Here is an 18,482-nt window from a genome sequence, read left to right as displayed (position 1 = left end):
CACATAATGAACTAGGGTGACCAAGTGTCCAGTTTTCGACCGGAACACCCAGTCGAAAAGGAATCCTGGGCCGTTGACTCTCCAGTTGGTGGTGCCACGCAGCATGGCTGGCAGGCTCCCTGCTAGCCTCCGCACTGCGTGGCTCCTGAGAATCAGCTGGCATGTCCTCTCTCCAGCTCCTATGCACAGGGGCAGCCAGGGGGCTCTGCATGATGCCCTTACTCCAAGTGCTGCCCCCACAGCTCCCATCGGTGGAGAACTGCGGCCAATGGGAGCTGCAGGGGAGGCATCTGAAGATAGGGCGGCATTCAGAGCCACTTGACCATGCCTCTGTGTAGGAGCTGGAAGGGGGACATGCCACTGCTTCTAGGAGCTGCTTGAAGTAAGTGCCACCTGAAGCCTGCACCCCGACCCCCTCCTGCACCCCAACTACCAGCCCTAACCCTGATCCCCTTCCCACTCTCCAAATCCCTCAATCCCAGCCCAGAGCACCTGCCTGCACTCCAAACCCCTCATTCCCAGCCCCACCCCAGACCCCATACCCCCAGCTGAAGCCCTCACTCTCTCCCTCGGTGTCCCAACCCCTTGCCCCATCCCTGACCCTCCCCACCCTCCGAACTCCTCAATCCAAGCCTGGAGCACCCTCCAGCACCCTAAACCCCTCATCCCCAGCCTCCAGAGTCCTCCCCCCTTGCATCCCAATCCTCTGAGCCAGCCCAGTGAAAATGAGTGAGTGAGGGAGGGTGGGGAGACCAAGTGACAAAGGGAGGGGGGGAATGGTGTGAGCGGGGTCGAGACCTCGGAGAAGAGGCAGGGCATGGGTGGGGCCTTGGAGGGGGGGCAGGGAGGGGCAAGAGTGTTCAGTTTTCTGCGAGTAGAAAGTTGACAACTCTATAAGGAACATCAGTAAAGAAATGCAAAATATATATTTAACAAGAATATTTAAAATGGTCTCTAAAACTTGTGATTGGATTCCTCCCTCAGTGACGAACTAAAACCACCAGCCTGAGCCAGGCATCATTCAGAGTACCAAGGCCACGCTTGAAAAGTTTATATCAAAATGGTGGTCCTGTCATTTCCAGTGATATTTCCTATGCTCCAGATGGGGAATCAGCTGGAGATAATAGACTCTTCCAAAAGAATGAGACATTTTAAGAGCAGCACTGGTGTGCTATAGAAATCGGAGTCTCCCACATTCCCTGATGAGTGCCTTAACTACTGGCTATTCTCAGAGTGAGAGTGGCTCTTCCCTGCCCACCCCCCTGCCCCCAAAAATTGTATCCCGGACCTGAGAAACCTTCCTGACAAAAGTTCAGTTGAAACAGGTATTTTCCCAAAAAAAGTTGGGGGTTCAAGATGATATTTTCCAACCAAAAATTAAAGCACAAAATCCCCAATCAGCTTTCTAGCCAATGTACCTCAAATTCAATGTGCAGCATCTCTTAGAAACCTAGTCTTGGGCCTCTCTTGGAAAGATGTTCCTCAGCGTGCCAGAATGCATCAAACTGTATGGTGAATTTGAGACGGGGACAAACAGGTCTTAGGGCGAGACTGCCGAATTCATTTTTATTTGTGATCTAGCCCAGAAATTTAACTCACTCCAGTTATGGTATAGGAGGCCAACGCTCATCCACTTTCAGAAACTACACCCTGAATACTGTTACTTGTTGAAATGCATAGGAGGGAGTTAGTACTTTTCTCTGCCATTTAGGTATAAAAATATGTATGCATGTCTTCCTGTGGATCCTAACAATGGCAGCTGACAGCTGCTCCCGGAGAAAACCTGTACAGTTATTTGCCCTCATTTCCCCCAAGGGGACAAGTGAAGTAGTCCCTTCCTGTTACAGCTGATATGTGAAAACTTACATGAAGCGAGCTGTAATAGCACTTTTTGACTGCTTTATTGATTTCCGCTTTACTAGGTTTGCAGTTTCTGCTGTTTCCCCTTTACAGGCTTTTTCCTGTCCCTCGCGCTGAGCGAACTTAAAAGGTAGATGACAGCCATACGACATCCACTTTGGCAAGGCCACTTGCGGGATGTGTGCCTCATAGGAAACCCCACTCCTTCACCAAAAGTTAGCGTCACACAGAAAAGAGATGCAATCAGTATGGGAAATAATTAGATTCCACATACAGAAAATCCCCCTGGTGCTTTCACTGGATAAGCTACTCTTCCCTTCCCACCCCCTAACCTGTTATCTAGAGTGGCTTATGGTAAATATGCCCAATGGCCTGTGATGGGATGTTAGATGGGGTGGGATCTGAGTTACTACAGAGAATTCTTTCCTGGGTGCTGGCTGGTGAGTCTTGCCTAAATGCTCAGGGTTTAGCTGATCGCCATATTTGGGGTCGGGAAGGAGTTGTCCTCCAGGGCAGATTGGCAGAAACCCTGGAGGGGTTTCGCCTTCCTCTGCAGCGTGGGGCATGGGTCACTTGCTGGAAGGTTCTCTGCACCTTCAAGTCTTTAAGCCACGATTTGAGGACTTCAGTGGCTCAGACACAGGTTTGATACAGGAGTGGGTGGGTGAGATTCTATGGCCTGCATTATGCAGGAGGTCAGACTAGATGATCATAATGGTTCCTTCTGACCTTAAAGTCTATGATCCTATGATTCATTGCAATACCTACCACATTCCACCTGAGAGATGGCTGCCTTTTGCCAGAGGCTTAAGCAATCTCCACTAGCATATGGTTTGTGATTTTGTAAAGCACTTTGAAGTTGTAAGAGGTCTGATGAAGCAATGATAAAAATCAGTAGCACTGGGGAGAAAGAGAGATGTATGTACATTGCTGTCTGTGTATAAGTGCATTGGTGGCGCAGGGGTAGAGGAGAGGCTGTGTGGGCATGATCACTCTCAAAGGATAAATTGACAAAAGCAAAGTGAAACAAAGAGATCCATTTGCACAGCAAAGTCTGTGACTTGAATTTCTGGCAAGCAAAGAAAGCAGGCATGTATGCAATACCTGAATTACTTCTGGGTGACTCATGAGTGGACCAGACTGAAAAGAAAGAGGAGTAATTTATTAAACAAGAAGCCAGTCCTCAATGGGGATACTCTGTCCAAGAAATGTTGCCTGCATCAGATTTTTTCCCCTTGATTTTGAAATGAAAGTCATATGTCTGAAGGTTGCTCCCACTACCGCTGAATGAGGCTTAGGAGGCTGCCATTTCCATTGGGCCTCAGCAGAGGAAAGAAGATTTTTTTTCCCCTGCCCAAGTTCTGTGTGGGGGAAAAAGGCATTGTGACTGATCAGCTCTGTCGCGCAACAGCAAGACGGGGTTTGTTCTTTTATTTACAGTGTATGGCATCCATGCAGGACTAAGCTTCATGGAAATAAATTAGGACTTATTTTTCCTGACAAGGAGGTTCTGATGGCTGACAGGCAGCAGAATACACTGCAAGTACCAAAAAAATAAATAAATAAAAGTCTTGCTGTGCAAGTGGTGACTCAGTGACGATTCTAAGGATAATGGTAATTAGCAATGGAGAGAGAAATACTCAGAGGCCTCACGCCAGTTGGAGAGCCGCAAGTGACTGACATCTCTGTGGCTGTGGAGGTTAAATTCTTCAGCAGGATAGAAAGAAGGGCATGTGTTCATTCTTTGTCACGTGTTTCTGTCGGAACAGAAGAAAAAACATGAGTTGTATCTGGCGCCTTTCAGACTCAGGATACCCCAGAGCCATTTGCAACGATGAGTTTAGATACTGACAATGCAGTGACTGGTGGGGGCAAACGCAGCATCCTTCATAAGTGTGGCTAGATGCCTCTCACTCACATATCCCTGGACAGTCAAAGTCGTTTCCTCTTCAAGAGCCATGGGAATCGAACTTCTCCCTGGGATAGGGAGATGGGAGTCAGATTTAATGCCTTAGCCACAAGAAGTACCTTTAACTTTGAAGCAACCCCCTTTGCTGCCCAAGTCCTCATAAATCATACAAGCCCCAAGGGAAGACCCAGAGAGAAAGATGCCATAACATAAATCATGAGATATACAAGACCCACTGAGATCCATGCTTTGAGGTCCTGGAATGAAAGGCACCATGTGAGAGTAAGCTGATGTTTAGTATCAGGGCACCGGTAATTGAAGATAGAGCTTTTCACCTCCTGGTGCTGCATCCAGCACCTATTTGGTGGTCTTCACAAAATGAGTTGGTGGTATCAGTTCAATTCCAAAAGAATACAAGTTCCCATCATAAAAATATCACCCCTATTGGCACCTTTGCAAAGATGGTCTTGTGGACAACGCACTAGGATGGGCATCTCATTGGTTCTGCTCCGGACTCTGCCGCTGACTCTCTATCTGACATTGGGCAAACAACTCAATGTATTAGCTTCACTTTCTGTCTATGAAATGAGGTTCAACGTCATTAAAGTCTGCAGGGTGTTCAGCCAGAACAGCGATCAGTGGCAAACTAAAACTTGTGAATAAATAGGTTGGCCTTCTCAGCAGCAGGGGCTGAACAGTCCTGCAGACTGAACTCCACTCTCTCTGTCAGAGATGGGCCCCTCAGGTGAGAGATGGGGCACGTTGGGGTGCAGTTGGGATGGTGAATGAAGAAAGCTTGCACTGTTATTGAGCTACGCTCTACTTGTTCTGTGGAATAGCAGAAGACACCAGTCTTCTAACTATATTTATCATAAAGAGTGGCAGGTTGGTAACATTTACTTCTATGTAACACAAGTGGTTGAAATTTTTCTAGTGATTTTTTGTCACAATGAAAATTTTCACAAAAGACTTGGGTTGTTTTTTTTTTCCAAAATATTCTGGGTATTTTTTTTTTCAGCAAAATGAGCTGGGTTTTTTTTTTCAGTTTTTGTTGTACCTTTCCACATCCATTCTCTTATTTCCCATTTTTAAGGGCACAATGAAAAAGAAAACACTAAGTGAAGGTTGAGTGAGGAGGAGATAAAAGGGAAAAAAGCTAGAACCCCTCCCCCCAAAAAAAGGTTTGATTACTGGAAAATGTCGAACAAACAAAAAATGGTTCTTTTATAAAACCTATGGAATGCAAATGATTTTGAATTAAAAACAAGCAAAAAAAACCACAAAAAAACTAACATTTTTCTTTTTCAACCATTTCCAATATGCAATTTCCCTCCACGTGGATCAGCAGTAGAGACTCAACATGGCACCTTCAGTATTCAAGCACAAATGAGTAACTTCATGAGCTGGCAAAGTAGCAGGTTATTATCCTAACTACAAACAGGGCACTGGAGCAGGATGCAACACACATTTTAGAAGCATGTTACGTATATTTCAGAAATTGTCACTTTAGGGCCACATATTCTTTTCTTGGGGTAAGTGGCTGAGAAAGGAGAAAAGCATTCAGGAAAGGCACACTTGGGAATTCCTTCCTGTGGGGTATTCTCAAGCACCTTTCACTCTCATTCCGGGGAAGGAAATTAGCTGTTACCACAAGCTAATTAAACAACATATGCACAAACCTCTTAGGACACCAAAAATCCAATCCTGTTCTTAAAAAAGGTAAATTTTATTAAAAACAAACAAAAAAGAAAATATATCTGGAACTTAGGCTTTTGTTAGATTTAAAGAACCTACTTACAAAAATTAAACATCTAGAATAACCTTCTTCAGGTCCAGCTTAAAGGTTACAAGCAAAACAAAAAATATTTGAGGTTAGCACAGAGGAGTCCACAAGTCAATAAGAAGTAAACAGAAATAAGCCTAATCACGTCTTCCTAGACATTCCCTAATTTACTTACATATCTGGGGTTTCAGATAAGCAGTCTCTAGGTATGACCTGATGCCTTTCATACCTGGCTTTCAGCTTCTCACAGCATAACTGCTCCATGTTCCCCTCTGTCCGGGAGAACCACAACACACAGACAAAGGGAAGTTTTTTCCCAATTTTAAAAAGTTCTAGCCCTCCCATTTGCTCTTTTGGTCAGGTGCCCACTCCTTTCCTTTTACCTGTCACTTGTTAACCCTTTACATGTAAAGCAATTAGAGAACAACTACCAAGAGCGATTCCATAGCCAACTGGCTGGCTGGGTGTCCACAAAAGGGAGCTATCCTCACTCTCACTTATCACAGAGGCACAGGGCTCATCCTCACACTGCAAACTTGGCTCCTTAAAGAGCAATGCTGACTTGGGCTGTGCTCCATTATCTGTGCTTTGCTGCCTGGAATACATATCCGGAAGGGATTTCATGGCTCTTTGATCAGCATTAGTCACCATGCTGGGATTTGCTGGTAGTTCAGGGAAGCATGGCAGGTAAGGCTGACCCAGCTGTCACTCTCCTGCTCTGGTATGCCATTCCACCCCTGAGACTCACAGAGACATGACTGCATTAAGAGAGCACAGCACTTTTGCAGGCTCCTGGCTTAAGAGGACAGGTTGCTGTGGAGATGCTCCTCACCACCAGCCCCAAATGAGTTTTAGGGCCTTCCCTCTCTATGATGCACAAGCCAGCGAAACATGGCCTCTATACATTCTAAACCTGCATGCAGTACACCGTACCTAATACATCTAAACCAGGTGACAAATCTGTCCTGGGCCATTGGAGGAATTTCACCCAAGTGATCAAGTGCTAGTCACACATGACTGCTGGCTCCTTTGAGCAGCTGGTACAGTGATCCAGTGAGAACAGGCAGGCAAGTGGATGACAATTCAGAGAGAAAAGAACTGAAAACAAAATGAAAAAAAAAAAATCAATTCATCTGAACTGAGCCAGGGCAGGCAAAGAACAAAGGGTCAAGAGACAAAGCTGGAAACTATAGACCAGCGAAGTTAATATCAGTTGTGGGTGAAAATCTGTGGAACTATTGAAGGTGAATAGAAAGAGCTTTTTTAAAAGATAAAGTTTAAAAACTGCCTAAGATTCAAAATAATTAACCAAGTCATGCTTCCACAGCAGAAAATCCTGGCAAATCCCACTAGTTCAGTAGGATTATTGCACTTGGATAAAAGGCCTGGACTGAAATATGAGGCGCATGGGAAGTGGTGCATTCTTCTCACTACAAACCGTGCTATGCTACAATGCAAATGAGATCTAAAGCCAATACCCTGATTGCTTGCACTAATGAAGTTTCTACCCTGTTTTGCAGATGTGGGGGTTACTACCATCAGTGCAAAGGTCAATTTCTGATTTGGAAAAATAAGCTCTAGCTACCTAAACATCTCTCTGCAGGTCAACTGGAGACTGTATTTGCTCCATCCCTTGCCCAAAAGAGTTGGGTACCCATGTGCTGTTATAAAGATGGTGCACTCCACCTGAGAGGCAGTTGTATTCAGTGCTGTGAAACAATATTTGGGGAAAAGGGCATGGTGTTGGTCAATGGGTTAGCAAAAAAGATTTGAGGGGTAAACTGAAAACCTTTTGATAGGTACCTGAATTGGTAAAGGGCCAGGGCAATGTTGCCTGATGCATATTATAGTGAAACTTTCCCCCATCCCATGACTCGGGAACTAAAGGACTTTTTCACCTGCCTGATTATTGTAAAAGTTAAAACAGAGATAGTCAAACAGTCCACTGTAAGCATTTAGCGTGAAACTGTTCAAATAATTAACCATTTAAAGCAAACCTGGTAATAAATGCATGTCACTATGTAGAAGGAGACATTTAAACCTTGTTCCAGAACATCTTAAGCTGAGTAAACTAGTTCAATGTCTTGTCAGATCAGTACAGTGGCTAGATTCAAAGCTTCTGGTGTCATGCTAGGACTAATGCCAAACTTGTATAACGGGACTTTGGAAGAAGCAACTTTTCCATTAACATCTCAGAGTAGTCTCCTTCTCTGTTGCTCCAATCATGTATAATACACACACACACACACACACACACGTTTATTATTCGCAGAACAACCTCTCTTTTGTAGGATACTTCACAGTGCAATCCAAGCCAAGAGATTTATGGGGAACACACAACAGTTTTTCATTCTGCTCTGAGAAGTAAAGGTGAGTGTCTCTCCCTTTATATTAAAGCTTAGGCGCTATGCACTTTAACAAACAAAACAAACAGCCAGTTTTCTTAGCGAGGAGGAGGAATGCCGCCTAGCAGCTTTGAAAGTGTTCTGCAGCTCAGTTTGAAGTTGTAGGGTGACCAAGTGTCCTGATTTTATAGGGACAGTCCCGATTTTTGGGTCTTTTTCTTATATAGGCTCCTGTTACCTCCCACCCCTGTCCCAATTTTTCACACTTGCTGTCTGGTTACCCTATGAACTTGTGCTGTTGAACTCTGTTGTCTTTATCTGTTTCACATGATCAGTAGGTTTCCTGAACCTCTAGAAAAAGGGAACATGAATTGCATTTTGTATCCATCATGAACCCTTCCTGCTTTTAAGTGCAGAGTTATGACAAAGTGTCAGCTACTCTCTCCCACCCCCAGTTGTCTGAAGATGAATAGCATGATTAACACTGATCCATGTTCAATTTTGACCCCTTTTTCTAGTCTAAAAGTAACTTCTAGAGTATAAGATCTTGCTTCCCATTTCTTCCAGCTAGCAGGGATGATGGAGCTGAGGTAGCAGCCTGGGTTTCTATGGCTGGTCAGTACCTAGGTTTATAAAGCCATCTGCCACTGGCCATCTGAAATGCTTCTTTAAGTGAACCCCCTACGCTGGCATCATTGGACCACAGCAAAAGACACAGTATCTGCACTTTTATGAGCATTTATTTAGGACAAAATTAGGTCAGGCAGCTGCATAAGACTCCCTCAAGCTGAATTTACTCCTTTACCCTGATACCATCATTTTGAGATTACAGTTTGCAGGCTGCAGGTAGGAAAATAATTAATTTAGTTCTTTCTCCCCACGGGTCCTTTCTAATCCACTGCAAAACTACTATGTTCTCCAAAATGTAATCTAAATGCACAATGAGTCTATCCTCTTAGCCAGGGTTCCCTCACCTCTTGCCAGCTTGGGTCACACCAATTTGCTAGGTCTGCTTAGAAGTGGGAAAAATTGGTCTGTTTTCGAATTCAGTATGACTCCCAACATCTGACCTGCTGCTGTACATAGATGAAAGAATAAAGAATAAACTGAAAGAAAACTGGGGAGCGGATGGGGGTTGCTTAGATTGATCCTACATTTTAGAATCCTTGCTTTTTAAAAAAAAATGCATTCTTTGGAAGGAAACCAAGAGCCTTTCCTTGGATTGCAGTTAACCGGTGAGTGACACATATGAAGTCAGACATATTGGCCTCTCCTTTCATCAATCACCCAACATGGAATTTAGGGTAGAACGAATTGACTTGGAAAATCAGATGAATATGTCAGGCAGAATTCACCGACTCCAGCACCACATGGTGGCCAAAATGATCATTTTAAACATATTTGTGTATTGCAGCCATTTTAAAGAGACAGATCATACCCAATCACCTTTTAGGGGAAGAAACCACCCTCTTTGTGCCTGGCAGATGCACAAGGTATAATCACACTCCCTGCACTCCTGAGTCCTACAACTGCTCCTTCTGACCCTGCTATGCAAGCAATCCCTTAAGGGGCAGGGAGGTCACGGGGCCAAGAAGTCAATGTTTGCATGTACAGTGACATCACTTTTCCCTTTGCCCACTGATAGCTTGCTCAACAGCACAGAACTACCCCTCCACCTTCCCTGGAGACAAAGGGCTTAGTAAGAACGTTTGTGAGGCTTATGTGAGGACCCACTGAATTCAGATCCAGCTCTGAACATTGTAACTCAGCCTCATTGCAAGGAAGAAATGGAATCTCCTGCAACTATTGTCTGCAGCAGAGGAACAGTATTCCGGGGGAACATTGAGAATGCATTGCCATGAGCATGGAGGAGTGCAAATGGCATGTGTGTGGTTGTGCATACTATACAGGTAAGACTACTTTTGGGGCAGAAAAGATGGCCAAGTGATAAAGATTTGGCTTGCTATTACAGTGAGTACTACCTACATAAAATACTTAGACCTGGGTTAGAATTGATTCAGATCCAGGCATTCATCCAAACATAAATTAAACAGAATATGAAGGGCAGCAAACAGGGTCTTGAAAAGTTCGGAAGATATTGGTGCTTCTATAATGGGTCCTTTCTAGGCTCAGAGCTTTGTTCAATACTCATTCTGTCGCAGTTAAAATACCGAGTGATTTAAAATCCTGTAAAGAAATCTGTACAATTCTCTGTTTAATTTCATTGGGAGATTTTGCTTCTCATCTGGGAAGGATCGAGGGGGACATCCTCACAAAGAACGGCCACACTGGGTCAGACCAAAAGTCCATCTAGCCCAGTATCCTGTCTTCTGACAGTGGCCAGTGCTAGGCACCTCAGAGGGAATGAACAGAACAGGTAATCAAGTGATCCATCCCGTCACCCATTCCCACCTTCTGGCAAACAGAGGCTAAGGACATTATCCCTGCCCATTCTGGCTAATAGCCATTGATGAACCTTTTCTCCATGAATTTATCTAGCTCTTTTCTGAACCCTGTTATAGTCTTTGCCTTCACAACATCCTCTGGCAGGGAATTCCACAGGTTGACTGTGCGTTGTGTGAAAAAATACTTCCTAGAAAGTTCCTTTCCGCAAGCAAAGGCCTCCTTAGTCATATTTGCTCTTGCATTTCAAAGACATATCTTCCCCTCTTGTTGGTAATGTCACTTTCTGCCTTAGAGTTCAGAGTTTTCTGTTAATTGGGGGAAGGAGCAGCTGTTTAATGAGAATGCAGCCCTTCCTGCCTTTTTAAGTGTGCTAAAGGTAGGCAAGAATTGTAGGCAGGAATTTTAAACAACAGCAGCAAGACTCAAAAGACCCCAGATTTTCATCTTGTCACATGTGGCCCTATTTTTCCCTAAGGATAAGTTACTTAGGAGAATATTTCCGCTGGTTGCAGTGCAATGGCATCGTTCTCTCTTATTACGTCCCATGGGGATCAGTTCCTCCCACGTAAGTTCTAAGGTAATATCTCTGTGAAATGAACTGGAAAACAGCCACCATCTTGGAATCTTTTGGGGACTATAATACCCAGAATAATTTGGATGGAAAGAGAGAACACCTTCATTCCTTAGAGGGAAAGTTCAACTCTCAGCCAACTGAGTGAGCTGCTGTACAACAGACCCCAAGAAGGCAGCTGGCAGGAGGACTTCTGTCTTACAGAAGTTAGTCCCTGACCCTCCAAACCTCTATAAATTCCGCATCAACTTTTTATTAGAAACTTTCAGAATTTTTTCTCAACCATGATGGCTCAAAATAAAGACATAAAAATGTTAACAAAACCAATGCCTTTCATAACTTAGATTCTCATTTCATGCCACTTGACCTCACTTGGTATAGTGAGGGTGCATTTGCTTAAATAAAGATCTAAAAGCCATTTTGGCTCCACTTCTTGTGGATAACAGCATCTGTTTTTCTTCAGGTCGCTGCCTCTGAGAGGATGTGCACCTTTCAGACTGCACACTTCAATGTCAACTCAAGGTCAAACTGTAGTTAGCTCACAACGAGATCTGAGTCTCCCTTCCTTCTTGCACTGCATCTTCTGGGAGTGCTGGATCCCAGCCTGGCAGAGTATATTCAAGCCAGAAGCTCAGGGAGCAGATTTTCATTTTTTTGGATTCAGACTTTGTGGTGGGTGCCATACTAGCAAATGCCTAACAAAGGGAGAAAACAAGGGAAGCTTCTTAGGGAGATTTAGTGATTCAGTGCAATGCCTCTGCAAGCTGTAATTTACAAGGCTTGACACCTCATTTATGTACCATTAAAATTTGAAGAGTCAGAAGCCCTTTAGCATTAGATGACGTACTGAACCTGACCAGATAATTGCTAACAAAACACACTACGGCTAGGAGGAAGCTATGCACATATGTACATTTCTAAAATATGCGAAGACTACACACAAGAACTGGTGCAAAAAAAATAAGGTATAAAGCATGAACTTTACCATGTTGACCATCACAGGACCAGTGCCACTCTCCATCTGCATGAACACCCATGCGATGCCCTCTTTCTCCCAAAGAAAAGAAATATCAAGACTCTACACACAATAAAAGCACAATTCTTGGCGTATGAAACAAAACTCTCTCAGCACACAACCAGATACCAGGTGACATCACAGCCACTGTAAAGGCTGCCTGGTGTCAGTTCTGGGGGTGGCTTTTGGATGGATAGTATGTCCTCTTTTTGTATTATTTCACCATAAGAATTCAGATCAGTGACAGCTGATGAGTTATTTTCTCTGAGGAGCAAATGTAGGAAATATTGTACCTTTTCTTACCCCCTCCCCCCCAAAAAATTAACTTAAAACAGATTCCAAAAGACACTTGTCAGAGAAATGATCAATTTTTGTGCCATTTCACAAGGGAGAGGAAGTAAATCCAGTTGTGTGTGACAACAGCAGGAGGGATGAATTCAGCCTATAAGGGGAGCACTAGCTCCATTGATCTCCCTGCTGCTAGACCCTCACAGAGCAGAATTGGCTCCAGCTGAGCCGAAAAGGGCCTGTGAAACTCAACACACATAGAATAACAGACTGAAAACAGTGTAAAAATACACACCAATAATACAGGAAAATAATACAGAAGCCTACATTCCAACCTACTCTTCACCCACCCACTCACAGAACAGCAACAATTCTGATAAGCCTAGCAACCAAAGATTTAGGGCATTGTTTTCCCATGAGTGATAGAGCAGGTATACACACTTAGATGTACTGTATAGGTTATTAAGCATTAAAGAAAAGCCCATTCTTACAAAAAAACACATATCCCAAAGTACTGTTTTAGTTTTATAAAAGAGAGAGAGAAAGGAACAAAAGATTGTTAATGAATCTGAAAAGGTCATTCAGGATTCTTCTTTTTATTTTTAGGAAGTAAGTTCAGGGTTAGTATCTTGGCAGCTGCAGCAACTGTGAAATATTAAAGCATTTGTTGTCGTTCGCTGAACGAGTGGCTGGATGCACTACTTGATGGATTCTTGGGAGGTCTGGCTGGGTTGCTAGTATTTGCCAAGGAAACAGAGGGATGACATCCAAGCCCGGGATATTTTATGACATCTGCAGGAGTAAGGGCCCTTGCTTACAAAAAAAAAAAACAGCTTTTAAAGGGAGTAGTTGTAACAGCATCAGCACTAAGCAACTTTCAGTTGAAAAAGAATTTGTATCGTTTCATACTGGCTGTGGGTAATGTATCAGATGCATACACAGGGCCACGTTCAGAGGTGATGGCTAAGGGTGGTGTAAGTTACTTGTCAGTGAGAGCATCCCTGCCAAAGAAGAGGAGGATGTAACACGGTGTGGATTAAATTCTCCTGTTAGTTGCCTTTCATGCTACAGCCCTCTCTGCCTGCCCCACGGCATATAAATCACACCAGTTCTGGACTTCCTTAGACTAACAAGGGGAAATTCAGAAAAGACGGGTAAGGAAGTGTACATCAGTAAGTGAGTGGGAGTCTCACGGAAGCAGCCTAGCTTTCTTTGATGTAAATCTCCCACCATAATAAACAAGAAAACAAGTTATTCAGGCCAGAGAGAAATCCTTGTCTGTACACTTTGTCACATAGCACAGTGAGGCCCTTGCACACTACAGTGGCAAGCAGTGAAAAAGAACCAACAGAAATAGCCAGGAAAAATCTATTAAGAGGTCTGTAGGAGATGTAAATTAGATTAATTTAGAGACCCTTAGATTCACTTCTAACTATCCATTGTGCCACCAGATTGGTACATAGGGCTTCTAGCATGTTAGATCTGCCCTTGGTTTGACTACTAGCTGATGGACTTAATTTGCAAGAGGTAAATATTCCCATTTAATTCCAGTTGCCGACAAACTACTACATCCCCTGCTCTCAGACTACTCAGTATTGCTACTGGACAGTGCTCGCCTCCTGCCCATTTTGCCTGACTAGCTGCTTGACAGCCAGTACGATATGCATTTGAAAGAAAGGACTTTGTGTCTCAAGAAAAAATTCAGATGCAGCAGAATACCATGTATCGGCCATACAATGATATATTAGGACCTGACCTGAAGTAGCATGATTTACCGTGATACTACAGGATGCAAAGTGCCAGACTATGAAATGAAATTATTGGTTTAGCAATATATTCCAGTAAATTCAAGCTGCATCGACCTGATCTCCATTTCTAGGAGGCAAAGGTTTGCATAGCCGGCAAGGAAATGTCCCATTTCCCTTCTAGACACAGAGAAGTAGGCTTCCTTGGGATTCTCTTACCAAAGTGACAGATTAACCCTTTCTGTTACAGTGAGCCAAGACTGATAATGGTGTCCCCTTGACCTTAACTTCACCCTAGGGTGAGAATTAAAAAAAAAAAAATCCTTTACCCTGGAGTCTCCTGACCCAAGTTACTAAATCATTATTTCCATAGTGCCAGTGGGATGGCCATTTTGAAGGCAAGAAAGACAACAAAAAGAACCTCTCTGCCCCAAAGAGCTTCTAATCTAACTAGGCCACATGGATGGCAAACCAGAGGAGCAGGAATAATTAGGGCATGCTTTGTTAGTTCCATTTATGTGTTTCTCCTTTTCCATTTCCTAACTCCCGCTCTGGATGGTGGGCAGGACGAGGGTTTTCAAAACCCTTCTGGGAGGAGCGTATCTAAAGGAGAAAGTATTGTGGGGGAGGGAGGCATGGAACGTGTGCATGAGGGTAGCATGCAAAGATGCACTTTTGACAGCAGGAGACGCAGAAGTTGTGTCTACTCCAGAGGATTTAGGTAAAGCCTTGCTAGGCTTCAGAGCCTGAGCTCCAGCCCAAGAGTTGACAACACAGCTATTTTAGAGCACTAGGCCGAGCCCTGCAAGCCGGGCTGGGAGGCTCACGTCTGGGAGCTGTGTAGACTTAGCCCTAGTGAGTTGAATAGCTTCTGGCAGTCCTGCTCCAGTGTCAGTTAAACATGCCCTGAGCTCTCCCAAGCTGCCTGAGTCTTTCTTATACTGGGACACTCACTGGTGCTCAGATCAGATTTAAATATGACCTGGTAAAAAAAACCCCACAAGGTGTCAAGGATCCCCACACAATGGTGCTAGCACAGGAGAGACTGTTTAGCCAGAGTTCTGTACTGCAGACAAGGGCAGTCATGAGGTTTGTGAAATGCAGACAGACCCTTGTCCTTGGCAGGAGGGGTCAAACCTTGGACCTTTGAAGCTTAATGTATGAGCCTCTGCTGCATGAGCTAAAAGCCACCTGGCTCTTAGCCGAGGCTGTTGCAGACTCATCAATCTCTAGCTGGGCTAGGTGCCACTGGAGGGGACAGAGCACTACACCAAGCAGGCCTGGGTTACACCTGGACGCGGTAAAGGGGTGTGAAGAGAGATGAATGGAGATGGAGGCAGGGATTAGGAAGGTGAGGGAATGGAGACTGAATTGAGTAAAACAGCCAACCAAGACTGAGAGAAACAAAAACAAAGAGTTTAAAGGAAATTCGCTATGCAACCTCCCCTCTCTCAGCAGTGGTTGCTTCCTTCATTTGCTGTTGCTTCAGGCCTTGGCAGCTACAGCCCAGCCCCTCCCTACATCAGATGATGTCTGCACCCAGATTCACATTCCATCTAATCTGTGGGATTAGCCTGCCATATCTGCACGGTATAGGTTGTATGTGTATTCGCTTCAAACCATCCAGGAGAAAAATGTAAACCAGGCAAAACTGCCATGTGCTGAATGCACTGGGTTTGGATTCAGATCTTAAACTGAAATATCAAACTCTGCCAAAAAGTCTAACAAGATTTCTAAAATAACTTCTCTCTCACTCCAGGAGCTTAACTATCAAAGGATCCTATTTCTTCCACAAAAATTTCCAAAGCTAAAGCTAATACTTCATTTTACTTTTAGCAATATCAGAAACAATGTCGAACTGAACTTGAAATGCACTCCATTTGGGGGGGGGCGGGGTGTTGCTGTGATTTCCAAATCACTTCTTATGACACTAATTATACACACAAGGCAACTTCATCTGCACTGAGCAGAATGGCTCAATGCACGGTGAGTTCACTCAGCTCAGATTCTTGCATTGCTGAGCGAGTCACGCGTGCATTGTAACTGCAGTCAGCAAGTTTCTGATGTGCTTCTCAAGACTGGTTTGCTTTCTTCTCCCTCCCTGCCCCTCAACTCCCACTCTTCTTTCCAGAGCATAAAGTCTTTCTGGAAGACCATCAGAGATGACTTCCATCTAGTTCCTTCATCAGCCTACATTTGCCACCTCTTCTGCACATTTTGCTCCTTTCCTGTTTAATAATATTTCATCACCATAATAAATTTAATATTATAAATTTAATATCATAGTATTTATAAAATATCCCCCTAGCAGCGTGGTTCAGCTCTGACCTAGCAGGGGCAACACAAACAGTTACACATAGCATCAAACTAAGTCATACAGCATCCAATTATAAATACACATTAATTAATAAATCCCAAGTGCCCTATAATCTCCTATATTGGCAACTCCAGCATAGGAGACGAAGACACTCTCTGAACCTCCATTCAGCGAGTCTTAGGCACTGTTCTGGCAGGTGAAGGATATTACTTTCCATGCTGCATAGTCCTGCATAAGAGGTCCAGTCCCCAGATTAGCAGATCTCATGGGATCCATGAAAGTGTAGGAAAATGGGTTCTGGAGGGAAGGTGCTGCAGAGAACTATTGTCTCCAGCCAGGGAGCCTCAGGAGAGAGGGTTCCCTCAGAGGTATAGAAAGGTATAGAAAGGGAAGGATTAAAAGAGAAGACACTCCTGAGGTGGAAATGTTAGATTGATGTGGATGTCTATGAAGCAACTCTACATCCTAGTGGGCTATAGCAAAAGTTCCAGCATCTGCTAACCTATGGAACAATAGCTCCCTGGAGAGGTGCAGGAGACACACCATGGTGAGGGACAAAGGGAGAAGGTCCTGAATCTATATCAGTCCCTCATTAAGGTCTTTACAAATCAACAGGGCCAGTCACAAATCCATCTGCTGCATTGTAAGCAACCAGCAGAATGAGCACAGCGTAAGCGGCGACTGATGTGACTTACTTGATATACAGGGCCAGTTCCTCAGCTGATACAGTAAATCAGCATAGCTCCATTGATTTACACTAGCCAAGAATCCAGCCCATGGACCCTGTTCGATATTGGGGCCCTATTGCAATCTCTAGGCATCGTTACTAAAATCTTTTAAGCCTATACAATGAAATTACATGAAAACACACTGGGATTATTTTTACCCAGAATCAACCCTTTGCAAACATGAGCTGGGCAATTTTCTTTCTATTTTTATCAGTGCTGTCAGCCACTGAAAGCTCTGCTCTTCAGAACACCACCTTCAGACAAGTAGACTGTTTCTTATAATTAAACAGAGCTACCAAGACCACAGTGCGCTGGCCCGAGATGCTCAAAGGAGCAGAGGCCAAGGAAAAAGAGAGCCTGGGAGAGAGACACCTCCATCTCTGGGTTTTTATTCCAACTGGTGACTCTGCAGACACTCACCTTGGCATACAAAGGAAGAGGGAGTTTCTCCAGGGTGGACACGGGCAGTGATGAACACCACTTTCTGCTCAGCTCCAGACCGCAGGTTTACTGCAAAAAAGAGACAAAGATCCTTAAATTGGGTCCCCTATGCAGGATGCAAAGGACCATTAATATTAAAGCGTTTCCTTTTATTAAAATTGTTCATACATTATACATGGGGATAATTCATAATTAAAGAAAGCAGCATTGCTAGCTATTCATATCATGCCCTATGAAAGACGGTGCAACAGCAAGGATTGCAAGTCTAATGACACAAAGCCCAGGCTGCAACAAACAAGTTAGTTTCCTTTTTAAAAATAAGATTTACTACAGTGAGTTTAACTGCATTGTAATCGCTCGCTCACTTGTGATAAATGTCCTCCTGGGGTGACAAGAAAAGCGGTGGGGTTCCATTTCCATTCACATTGTAAAGCCAATTGCACCCTGCATTACATTTAATACAAGATTTAGCATGGTGCCAAGTAAAGGTAAGGCGCTGGCAAATGACAGTTATTAGCATGCTTTCTTTTTCATTATTTTGGCCTGGTTTTGCCTCTATCAAAACATAGACCAGAGATATTCAAAATCAGCAAGGTATGCAAAACAAACAAGGACTAAATGCACTGAGGAACACTGGAGAGAATAATAATTTTACAGAAACCACTTCACCCTGCACAGAAACACAGTCACCTCTGGGGTGGAACATGACAGCTATTGAACAGCACACGGCACAACAGTTTCAAGTTGGTAGGGATGAAGCTTTTACTGTATCCATTTGAAATTACAGAAAGGTGGGAGGGAGCTGTAGTAGTTAGAATGTAACCAAAAATTTAGCCAGGACTCGAAGGTTAACCTCTTACAATTCAATCCCGATATAAGGATAATAAAATAAAATACTTCAAACGATATTGTCCTGTCTGTCTATTAAAACTGTAAACTCTGTGGGGCGGAGGGCATGTTTTCTTCAGTTTGCCACAGGGAAAGTGCTTACAAACAGGCAATAAAAAATACACTCTTGCAAAAAGGACCATGGGAATTGTAATGACCATACGAGGTCAGTACCTCAGGTATACA

General features: G+C 43.8%; 1 protein-coding gene across 2 annotated transcripts in view; it reads right to left on the bottom strand.

Annotated features, from left to right (window-relative positions):
• Window positions 1-18,482, bottom strand: part of AGBL4 (AGBL carboxypeptidase 4) — a 1,420,515-nt gene that overhangs the window by 301,376 nt on the left and 1,100,657 nt on the right. For both annotated transcript variants that reach the window (XM_050961715.1, XM_050961716.1), the window contains one exon: window positions 17,388-17,477. In XM_050961715.1, coding sequence (XP_050817672.1) covers window positions 17,388-17,477 — 90 coding nt within the window. The remainder of the gene's footprint in view (window positions 1-17,387; window positions 17,478-18,482) is intronic.

Source organism: Gopherus flavomarginatus, chromosome 7 (assembly GCF_025201925.1).
Source record: "Gopherus flavomarginatus isolate rGopFla2 chromosome 7, rGopFla2.mat.asm, whole genome shotgun sequence".
NCBI classification, from domain to species: domain Eukaryota; kingdom Metazoa; phylum Chordata; order Testudines; family Testudinidae; genus Gopherus; species Gopherus flavomarginatus.
This window is presented reverse-complemented; position numbering and strand designations above follow the sequence as displayed.